At 34.9% G+C, this 12,182-nt stretch overlaps 2 protein-coding genes across 4 annotated transcripts in view; one reads left to right on the forward strand and one right to left on the reverse strand.

The window, feature by feature from the left end:
- Positions 1–1,334, reverse strand: Fam192a_0 (PSME3-interacting protein). Its single transcript, XM_011182188.3, has 4 exons — positions 1,115–1,334; positions 943–1,041; positions 720–880; positions 1–656 (listed from the first exon to the last, which is right to left on the reverse strand). Exons 1-4 carry the CDS (start codon positions 1,209–1,211, stop codon positions 258–260), a joined length of 756 nt encoding a protein of 251 aa, XP_011180490.1. The 5' UTR covers positions 1,212–1,334; the 3' UTR covers positions 1–257.
- A 298-nt stretch (positions 1,335–1,632) lies between these two features.
- Positions 1,633–12,182, forward strand: part of LOC105210966 (uncharacterized) — a 254,870-nt gene continuing 244,320 nt past the window's right edge. The window contains exons 1-3 of one of the 3 annotated variants that reach the window (XM_054232911.1): positions 1,633–1,880; positions 3,568–3,595; positions 3,805–4,247. In XM_054232911.1, coding sequence (XP_054088886.1) covers positions 4,222–4,247 — 26 coding nt within the window. In that variant the 5' untranslated portion in view covers positions 1,633–1,880; positions 3,568–3,595; positions 3,805–4,221. The remainder of the gene's footprint in view (positions 1,881–3,567; positions 3,596–3,804; positions 4,248–12,182) is intronic. The other 2 variants (XM_054232910.1, XM_054232912.1) reach the window with 2 other exon arrangements.

Raw genomic sequence — 12,182 nt, forward strand, 5'->3', positions numbered from 1 at the left:
TTGGTTTTTTACTTTCATAAATGGCTTAAGCAAGTGCCACTTCCTTTTATTACTGCTAATAAAATAAAATATTTTAATGTGAAGTAAACACGTCGTTGCTGTTACAAAAAAGTTCCAAAACATTGCGAAAATTAAGTGTGAATTCATTAAAATGATATGATAGCAACTACATATTTGCGTAATAAGTTTGTATAACACAATGATAGCATAAGCCAGATTAAACATACTCTTACTACTTAATTCTAGCAATATTTTAATCAATCATCGTCTTGGCAACCCTTCTTCTTTTGTTTTTTACGTCCCATCAAATCGTAATTGCCATTATTGTAATTATCAGGCTCATCTTCACTGCCACTACTTATTTCAGAATCACTGGACTCAGTATATGGTCCAATACCTGGAAGTATCGCGACACATTTCAGTTGCCCTTTGTTGAATTGATCTGTATTAATGCTGGTTAGTGCATTCAATTTGATAGCATCTGTTGTAGGGCAATCTTTGACTACTTTGGCACTGATTGCGTTAGAAGAACCGGCAATTTCACCATTTTTTCGCTTAATACCAAGACCAAGTAAAGACTTTTGTGTGGGTCTTGCGCTAGTTGCAGCTGTTGAAATTTTCGTCAATTTTCCTGTTTTAATTTCCGACTGTAGTTTCTAAAGGAAATAATAAATATAGTAATTTTTAATAAACATATATATGTGTATAATTGTAAATACTTTATCAGCAGTTTCTTCTTGCAAGGTTGCTACACGATCGCGGAAATCTTGCAATTCTTTTCGTTCCTCTTGTATCTGCTTCTTTTCAGCATCAATTTTGTTTTGATCAACCAATTCCAGGAATTGTACTTCATCGTCATCCAAACCACGTATTAAGTTTTCTAAAAGTTTTAAAGGATTAATCTATGTACAGTAATTTTTATTGTGATCATTTTGCACTAACTTAATTTGTGTGCTTCCTCATATTCCAAGTCCTTTTTCATTTTCTGTTCCTTTAAGCGCTCAAAAAGCGATCGCCCGTCATATGGTTCCTCAGGACGTTCTAAGATTTATTATTTAAAATTTATTTATTTAAAAATAAACGCATTTGTATATAATCATTGCAATGTGCGTACCCAAAGGCTGATCGGGTGTGCGTACTTTTTCCCATTCTTCTTGACGCCGTTTACGTGCTTCTGCAGCTTCAGATTCTGTCACGAAACCCGAACTCATGGTTCATGCAATTTTTTTTATTATAATACACTTTTTAATATCTTTATATGTCGCAGTTTTAGAAAGATTATTTTATTACGAACATGCAAGAAATATCAAAAACTTATTTGACGTAAATTTGGATTAAACGTCAAAATCATTTCTACAATTAGGGCTGCATTCAACGCTCATCAATTGTAGAGATATAACGACAGAATTAGAGTTTTTTGAACTTTTCTTAATAATTATATAATAACTTATAAATATAAAATAAAAACTGCACAATCAATTAGTTTGGAATTTATGCAATATATCCTATATGTGATTATATATAATTTTATTAGTTGAATTAATACACATGCAATACAAATACAACTCTGTGCACCCAATACGAAATCGGTGCTTGTAATCCAATTGCATTGTATTGGCCAGTGGACAGTAGTTGCCAGTATTCATTCGGTCGTCAGAATAAACATACGTTCGTTCGTTCGTGAAGTGAATTTGTGCGGTATTTGGACGCTATACATTGAACACAGTGCCTACTGTAGTACAGCAACAGTAATTGCCATTTACATATAAAAAGCAACAATAAAGAATATTGATCGGTTGTGATCTGTGAGCACAAAAAAGCAAATATGGCCGCCACTTGTTGGATGATGAAGATTGTTTGATGAACGGAAAGTGAGAAAAGTATGTAAAAATTCGTTAGTGCGTTGGTAAATGATAATGTGTGTACAATTAGAAAGGTTTAAATAAGTTAATACAATAAAATATGAGTTTTCTTTCAAAAAAATAAAACCCAAAGAGTGAAAAAATGAATGGATAATTCAAAGTGCACAACGAAAATATGGAAGATCACAGAATGAATAATGTAAAACTAGAAAGAAAATAAGTGCGAAAGTAGGAAAAGAAGGAAACGCGCAAGTGCAGAGAGTTTGTGTTAAATTAAATAGAAAATTATTAATATAGAAGAGTGTTGAAAAATAAATGTGCAAAGTGTGTTAAAAACGATTGTAGATAAAACACAATCGAAGCTATGAAAAAGGTGCGCAGATAACCATAAACGAGAAGTAAAAGGGAGATAGAAAAAAAGAGTGAAAAGTTCAACTTTGGCGTTTTTGCTGCGTGCTGTTAGGTGATCTGCGCGAATTGCTTTCCGTCCTGTACACCGTGTTGATTTTCGTCAGTCAGTTTTCAGTTTTTTTTTTTGTTGTGGGTGATTTGCTTTCTATTTTATATTCGTGTGTGGCATTATTGAATTGTGTTCACTTTAAATCGCCGGTATAAAACGTACATATAATTAGTTTGTACTTGCACAGCAATTACTGAAAATAATTAAAATAGGTTGAATTCATTGGTGGAACAAAAGTTTTATGATTGCATTGTACAGCTAATGCTCTATTAGGATTAATATAACTTATATGTGTGTGCACATATGTTTATGACAATTTTTAATATTGCAAGATCATTAAAATATTTAGACTTTCAGCTTTTATTCAACTAAAATGCATAAAATTGTGTAAATTTGTTGAGATTCATCGTAAAAAAGTTCTTAGTCATTTCATTAGAAACTTATTCTAGTCTAATTGAGTGGGTGTACCAAACATTTTGTCCACCAGTGTTTCTTCTACATCGTTTGTATTTCGGGGACCAGTTTTTTAAGTACATATTTCCTCCCTACCTTTTTGTGTTTTTACACACACCTATCTTTTAATATTTCTACTGTCAGTATATATGAGGTGGGCAAGCGCGCAAGCATTCATATAGTACAAAACCAACAGAAAACGGCGGTTGAAACCTGCTCATGAAGGAGACCAGAAAAGAAGAAATATGAGAAAAGACGTAGTCTTACGGTAACACATTGGCTCGCTCGGGTACAGCATAGGGGCTGGGGTAGCAGACTGGTTGCGCTTTGGCAGAAATGAGAACAATCGTGATCATGAGTAGCACAATAACTATGCACAAAATGCAGATAAAGTGTATTTTTCAAAAGTTTGCGCTGTTAAAATATTGCTTGTTTTAATATTTTTTACTAGATATAAACGAAAAAGTATGTACAATATATGTTTGCCATTAGAAAAAAGTTCAGTATCAATCACTGATGATGACCAGTGCATGATGATTAAATATCTAATGTTTACAATGATTTAGTTTTGCAGTTTGTTTATATGTATATATATTTACTTCACACATTTAAAATATTCAATAATTAATAAAGGTCATATGTGTTTCCAATTAAGACAATTTAATAAAATTGTATAATTTCGTTAAACCTAATGTACATATGTTATTTATGTATAAAATAAATAAATATATGTATATGTGCACATAAATAATATCTACAACTCGTACTATTAAACAAATTATTCGCTTGCAGTTACATAGCAACAGCTTCATGTGAAAAAGTGAGAAAGCTTGTAAAAATCAATCAATTAATTTAATAAAAGTGCAACAATCAATTGCAAATTATAATAAAATACGTACATACATATGTGCATAATTGTTTATATAAAATATAAGAAAATATATGTATGCTAAAGAAAATTTCAAAACATCAAATTTTAAACATGTGCAACATAATATAAAAAAATATATATTTATTATCTTCTTATAGTTATCGTTCACGGTTTCCGCATTTTTACTCAATATACGATTTCAAATTTAGACAACTTAATTGACAGAGCATTCTAAAGAAAACGTGAAATCCAACCGTAAGAATTCAGTGTAAAAAGTTATTCAGCTGTGTGTGTATATTGTGTAATAATTGAAATAAAATTGTTAACAACGTTCAATATCAGTGAAATATATATGATTTATTAATTGATAAACATTGAAGAGCTACCTAATCATAATGTGCAGTGTCTTGTAGCTTTTTAAATAAAATTGTAATCTTAAATTATATGCATACATACCTACACTAATTCTCCGAAAAGTGACTTAAAAGTGAGAAATAAAATTATTAATGTGTGGCTCCATACAATTCTAACTACTTCTATTGCAATCGGAATTTTCGCCATTCGCTTGAAAACCTATGGAAGACCCGTCAATCAAAAAGCGGTAAGTTTAAGTAAAACTCTTTACGGAATACATTTTTATTATTCTCATTCTTTTTTACGAATTTTACATATGTGTTGATAGCCAAAAATTAGTTGCACAAGTTTAAAAATATTAATAATATACTGCTATTGTACGGAAAGAAAGTTGTATGTTATAAATGCAAATTCTTAAAAATACACTTATATGCATTGTTTTTATGTAAAACTCTGTTTATCTTGTCATATATTTACATATTTGCAGCAATGAAGCAAAAATTTTATTTAATTCAAGAAAAAAAATTAAAATTTCCCTAACTTTTCGATCAAGGAAATATCCTTTATCCTTTATTTTCATTACTTCAAGAGAAATATCCAACATCTTTTAAATTTCGAAAGAATTTGCGCTCAGGGGGGTAACAAATGGCTAATTTGCAAGAATATTGTTGAAGCATTAATTATTTTTCTCGCAATCAATCTTTATATCCCGCAAAGTTCAAAATTGCTTCTGGCACACATTAAATTTCATATTTATAATGAAAATGTTGACTTTTACGCCATCAATTTGCCTGCTTTGCTGACATTTAGTACATAGCGACAGCAAGCAAAGAAAACGGACTTGCAAACGCATTAACTTATGCGCATATGGTTCTAGTGTAAACAAGGAAAGATAATGTTAAAAGGAAAAGATAATTTTTTTCTCTCTATTGCGTTCATATGTTGTTGGGCGCTATTGTTTATTTTATCTAACTTCACTGTCAATTGTTTTGCGCTTTTTCGATTGCACGCTTGTTTCAGTTATCAGAATTATGCATACATATAAGTTTGTACATATGTATATACGAACGAGTGTGCCTGTGCACGCACTTATATATGTATGTACGTTGCTTTGAATGCAATTGAATGCATTAATCCAAAGAGTGCAGTATTCAGTATCCATTCAAACGGAAGCGGGCAGAGAGGGAAATTGTACAGAAATGTACTTATATATGTACATAAAAGGGCAGCAAAAATGAAGTTGCTTAAATTTATAAAAAGAAGGAGCGGGTGTGGTATTGTACAATGTATGTAATGATAAAATGTAAACAATATACACACACATATATACATATACATTTGTAGACTTAATTATGTTGGTGCAAATGTGTGCGGATGCAAGAAGTTCAACATAAATTGTAGGGGTTCACTACATTTGGTATTCATGTACACAAAAGTGAGGTTAATTAATAAATTTTATTAGAACTTTTATAAACACTCTTTTAAGAACTTCTAATACTCACTCAAACTAATGCAAAAATATTACTATTTACAATTTTATTAGGGAAATTACAGTTTCGAAATGTGTAGGTCTGAATATAGTAATATTATAATGTATTAATTTGACAACTCATGATTGTTGTTGTTGTTTTTGATCTTGTCACCTTCTTCTTCTTCTTGACTGGCGTAGACACCACTTACGCGGTTATAGCCGAGTCCAAAACAGCGCGCCACGTATCCCTCCTTCTGGCAGTTTGGCGTCAATTGGTTATACCAAGCGAAGCAAGGTCCCTCTCCACCTGGTCCTTCCATCGGAGTGGAGGTCTCCCTCTTCCTCGGCTTCCACCAGCGGGTACTGCATAGAATACTTTCAGAGCTGGAGCACTTTCATCCATTCGAACAACATGACCTAGCCAGCGTAGCCGCTGTCTTTTTATTCGCTGGACTATGTCTATGTCGTCGAATAACACATACAGCTCATCGTCAGCGGTATTCGCCGTTGCCAATGCTTAATGGACCATAAATCTTCCGCAAAACCTTTCTCTCGAAAACTCCTAGTGCCGTCTCATCGGATGTTGACATCGTCCACGCTTCTGCACCGTAAAGTAGGACGGGAATGATGAGAGACTTGTAGAGTTTGGTTTTTGTTCGTCGAAAGAGGACTTTACTTTTCAATTGCCTACTTAGTCCAAAGTAGCACCTGTTGGCAAGAGTGATTCTGCGTTGGATTTCCAGGCTGACATTGTTATTGCTGTTTATGCTAGTTCCCAGGTAGACGAAATTATCTACAACTTCAAAGTTATGAGTGTCAACAGTGACGTGGGAGCCAAGACGCGAATGCGCTGACTGTTTGCTTGCCGACAGGAGATATTTCGTCTTGTCCTCGTTCACCACCAGACCCATACGCTTCGCTTCCTTATCCAGTCTGGATAATCGCGGGTGTTGTTTCCAATGATATCGATATCATCGGCGTACGCCAGTAGCTGTACACTCTTATTGAAGATTGTACCTTCTCTATTTAGCTCTGCAGCTCGTATTATTTTCTCCAGCATCAAGTTAAAGAAATCATACGAGAGTGAGTCACCTTGTCTGAAACCTCGTCTGGTATCGAACGGCTCGGAGAGGTCCTTCCCGATCCTGACGGAGCTTTTGGTGTTGCTCAACGCCAGCTTACACAGCCGTATTAGTTTTGCGGGGATACCAAATTCAGACATCACGGCATAAAGGCAGCTCCTTTTCGTGCTGTCGATCCTATTTTCACGGGTCTTCTCCAAAATTTGGCGCATGGTGAATATCTGGTCTGCTGTTGATTTTCCAGGTTCTAAAGCCACACTGATAAGGTCCAATCAGTTTGTTGACGGTGGGCTTTAGTCTTTCACACAATACGATGTTGTGGGGTCTCCCTTTTTGTCTGTCACTGTAGTAAATAAAAAAATTCCCCAGATAGGTTTGCTGATTTCTGTCAAGATGACCATTCTTGGATATATATAAATTCAGATGTTTCCACGACAGTTGGTTCTAACGGGTGATTTTTTTGAGGTTAGGATTTTCATGCATTAGTATTTGACAGATCACGTGGGATTTCAGACATGGTGTCAAAGAGAAAGATGCTCAGTATGCTTTGACATTTCATCATGAATAGACTTACTAACGAGCAACGCTTGCAAATCATTGAATTTTATTACCAAAATCAGTGTTCGGTTCGAAATGTGTTTATCGACAAATTTTGTTCAGCGATGAGGCTCATTTCTGGTTGAATGGCTACGTAAATAAGCAAAATTGCCGCATTTGGGGTGAAGAGCAACCAGAAGCCGTTCAAGAACTGCCCATGCATCCCGAAAAATGCACTGTTTGGTGTGGTTTGTACGCTGGTGGAATCATTGGACCGTATTTTTTCAAAGATGCTGTTGGACGCAACGTTACGGTGAATGGCGATCGCTATCGTTCGATGCTAACAAACTTTTTGTTGCCAAAAATGGAAGAACTGAACTTGGTTGACATGTGGTTTCAACAAGATGGCGCTACATGCCACACAGCTCGCGATTCTATGGCCATTTTGAGGGAAAACTTCGGAGAACAATTCATCTCAAGAAATGGACCCGTAAGTTGGCCACCAAGATCATGCGATTTAACGCCTTTAGACTATTTTTTGTGGGGCTACGTCAAGTCTAAAGTCTACAGAAATAAGCCAGCAACTATTCCAGCTTTGGAAGACAACATTTCCGAAGAAATTCGGGCTATTCCGGCCGAAATGCTCGAAAAAGTTGCCCAAAATTGGACTTTCCGAATGGACCACCTAAGACGCAGCCGCGGTCAACATTTAAATGAAATTATCTTCAAAAAGTAAATGTCATGAACCAATCTAACGTTTCAAATAAAGAACCGATGAGATTTTGCAAATTTTATGCGTTTTTTTTTTTTAAAAAGTTATCAAGCTCTTAAAAAATCACCCTTTACGTAGCCGGAACGGATCCGGATTTTTATCCGGCCAAGGACTGTCAAATCGGCAGCATTTCTCCAAATTATTTGGGGAATATACAATAACAACAACAACATACATAAATACATGGCCTTTCCGTCAATGCGAAGATCTGGAAGATTCTGCGGTTTGTGACTACTTTCCTTTGTGAATTTGTATCGGCTATGACCTGTGTGTTAAATTGTGTTAAAATACGTGACTGACTGGTTTTGCAATATGACAATTTTTTTTGATTATTTTGTAAAAATTGCAATAATTTTTGTTAATCGAACTGAATTGTGAATTAATTGTGCCCCTAGCATCGAAATGGGTTGTGTTGTGTGACTTTGCATGCCATCTTTAAGAAACTAAGTATCGTATACGATTTTAAGCTACAAATGATTCAAAGATAAAACGGTTTCTCTGTAATGTAATACTGAATTCGCTAAAATCAGCACGAAAGGACTGAAATAGCATAATATGTATATAAAAAATCTAAATATGTATATATGGTGATAAGGCGATCTTTTAAAGTGGATATGTGGATAATAATGATATAGTATATTGTGTCTCAATATGAAAATATTGAACTCTCTTCGGTAGCATTGAATTTTTTGGTCTTAAGGTCCACGGCTTAGGAGGATTCTATGAAAATTTCAAATTTCTTACTTCTATCTCTAACCTTCAGATATCAGAGTCCATTTCCAACAACACAGTTTAAAAATTCCAAAATTCCTTTTTTAATGTGTTCTTTCTATTAATTCTGATTCTGTTAAATCTTCTTTATATTCTATTCCGATAGAAGTATTATGCGAAAGGAAAAAAATGTTCTCCATGACAGAAATTTAAATTTTTTCGCATAACTGTTACCGTCCATATTCGAATTCGAGTCAAATAAACCATAGAAATCGAATATGTTGACATGATGGGTAATCTGACGTGGGCGGTTTTTTTCGAATGAATTCCAATTCACAATCCGCTAAATAAATAAATGAGTATGAATGTATGATTTCAAAACCAAAAACAAACATTCATTAGGTATATCACTTCAAATCAATTCATTGTCAAGGTAAAAGGGTGTGATCGCTTTGCTGGACTGCGCTTAGTCATCGACGAACAGTGATATTTTACAACTTAGAAATTGTTTTTATATTTTTTGACATGCCTGCTACATGTAATTATGCACTGAATTGGCTTTGTTTTTGAGCTAGTAAATATTTGTCTATACCTAATACACACGCTTACCATACAAATTTTAATCGCTCGCAAAAATTTCAGCCTTAACTGATGACTTAATAAATTCAAAGTTGGGAGCGGTTGGTTTGACTTGTATGCGCACACATATATGGATGTACATACACATGTATATACATATGTTCAATATATGTATGGAAGTGCCTTCGTTTTCACTTTGATTTTGGCCACTTTGTTTTCCACTTTATACTTGCGGCATTTCATTGTGGCTTGTGGCCTTATTTAGTTGCCGATTTTCGACTGTTTTATTCGAATCGTTTCATTCATCGCTTGAATCGTTCCAAATCGAAAAAAAAATCAAAGTAAATCGTATCCATTCACGCCAGCGATTTCTTCTGTGCGCTTTTATGGGAAGGGCTTTCGCAAACACATATCATATACAATATTTGACATTTGTATGGATGTGTGTATGTGAAAAAAATATAAAAAATATATTTAATTGAAAATCAATACCTCATGCTATCACTTATGACCTTTTGTTTGTGTTTTTTGTAAGGTTTCCTTTGGTATTTTGGCAAAGTTGGTCTCCTTGTACTTTAATTTGCTGAATTTTGCGATACAGACCCAATAATCGTCTGGCCTCATATGATTTCAAATCAAATTTACATTAATTAAATGAAATGCAATTAGTAAAAGTGTAAATTTGCTTACAAATATGAAGGAGAAATAAAATAATTAACGTTTCTTAGACTAAAACTGTACATTACAAGTAAACATATGTGCATTCGTTCATTATGCATGGCAACGTGGGTATACAGCGTGAATAACCCCATTTGCTGGCAAACTCTATAAAACATGCAATAACGGCGGCAACAGTAATGCAAATAACACCCCACTCACACTCTCTCCCGCTATGCGTCCGTTGCATGGTCGCAGTTTGTCTACGGAAATTGAGCTAACGTCAAGCGAAGAATGTGTTATGCAGCAAGGCATGCTACAAGCATGAATATCAACGCCAAGCAGGATTCCAACACTGGGATAATGGGGTTACAGTGGGTATACATATTCATCGGCCACAATGTGTAGTAAGCACGTAGTATAAATGTATGTATGTACATATGTACAGATGAGTGTAGTGAAACACCCGCCCGCATTTAATTGTGACTACGATCAACGTTTGCAATCGCTGCAGTCGCAATCTACAGCAGGTCATGTCACAGCCCATATCGGGGGGTTGTTATCAACAGAACAGTAACAGCAACAAAAACAAACAATCAACGAGTAGCAAACGATAAACGAGGCTGAGACGGCTGCAAAAATACAATAGGGCTGGGCACTCAATACATATTACTTGCATATTGAAACTCAGCATGACAGCAGATATCGCTTCGCAGAATTAAAACATTTACGAGTGTAACGTTTATTATTTTATAAGCAATTTGCTGATAAGCGTGTCTAGTGTTAGATTTTAACAAAAAATATTGGCAAATTAAGCGGTTTTTAATTTTACGTTTAACGCTTGCCCACAACAAGAACAGTGTCTATTAGAATAAATTGTTTTGATAGTTGATTTTGATAGAATATATTTGGAGATATTGAGACCTGGGAGATATGCTTTTACTCTCATTTCTTTAAAAATAAACTCTATAATCCCAATGGAATTTATCTGGCCGTAACTAAACAGTTACGGTAACTGCAAAAGATCTGTGTTGAACTTTCTTTTAAATACAGACCATATGGAGTTAAAGTTACTTAAAGAAACAGCTGTTGCAGCCATTCCTCTCCAATATTACTCTGTTAAACAAACAACAACACAGTGTGGTGACGCCATCTCGGAAAATGCTTGACATTTTATTGATTGCAAAACTTCAACTGTGTTCTCTCACCCGTAACGGTAAGCTGCTGTAAATTTATCAGTGGAATAAACTATTTCTTTTATTAAATTAAAAAAAGTTGAATATTGTAAAATATGCAATAGTTTTTAGTTGTTAATATTACAGTACATGCTATCACATCATCTGATCCGATATACTTACATATAGTGCAACTATATATATGTATATGCATTTATATATGTACATCAAAGATCTTTGTTGTTGCATACAATTAAGGTTATGTGATATTAAACTTAAAATGACGCATCTCACAAGAACGTAGCAAATGCAGATCAAACAATACCATCAAGTCATGCCAATGCGTTGTTGTACTGCTGCTCTCAGTAAAAACCACGCTAAAGCACAGTGTATCGGAAAGGAAAAGAAATTTGTTAATAAGTTATAGAATAGAATATAATGATAAATAGAGGAATACACTGCGACCTGTCGTCTTTAGTGCTCTCTCAATGTCTACAACTATTAGTCCCAGCACTCTTAATGGGAGTAAGGGAGACGGGATGTTTCAGTCTCCATGTCACAGAAACGGCAGTTTTGCGACGAGACCAAGCCCAGATTGTGTAGGTGTTTCCCGAGCTTACAGTGGCCCGTGTATATTCCCATCACTACCCTTAGCTTTGCTTTTTGGGAGGTTTATTAGACACTTGAATCTTTTGGTGTTATAGCCACTCAAAAGGCATTTTGATTGGCGTAATTCCGCTGTCTTCTGCCAGCACTCCTCTCTGTCCCTCTTTTCTTCCGTCCAGAACATTTCCCGGATTGCATGGGGGCCCACAGTCCATAAAGGTTCTGGGCTTAACAGTTTTGTTTCAGCTGCTGTACGAGCTAATTCGTCCACAAGTTCGTTTCCTGCTATCCCTTTATGTCCCGTAAATAAATTTTGAATTAAATTAAAATCTCTGCACTTTGTTGTGAGGCGTAGCAAAGAAAATTTTCTTTGACATTGAAGACATGTAATAATAATTTTTCGGCATGTGGTTGTCATGAACTGTTTACCTTGCCCTCTAGGTCTAATATGCGATAGCATAGCTCTGCTCAACCCGAGACATCTTGGTAATTAATCATACTCTATAGTTAGTCCCCATAGTATCGGTTAGTGCACCACCATTACTACCCGGATTCTTACTATGTCTCCAGGTTACCAGGTAAGCTAATTAAT

Source organism: Zeugodacus cucurbitae, chromosome 6 (assembly GCF_028554725.1).
Source record: "Zeugodacus cucurbitae isolate PBARC_wt_2022May chromosome 6, idZeuCucr1.2, whole genome shotgun sequence".
In the NCBI taxonomy this organism is placed as follows: Eukaryota; Metazoa; Arthropoda; class Insecta; order Diptera; family Tephritidae; genus Zeugodacus; species Zeugodacus cucurbitae.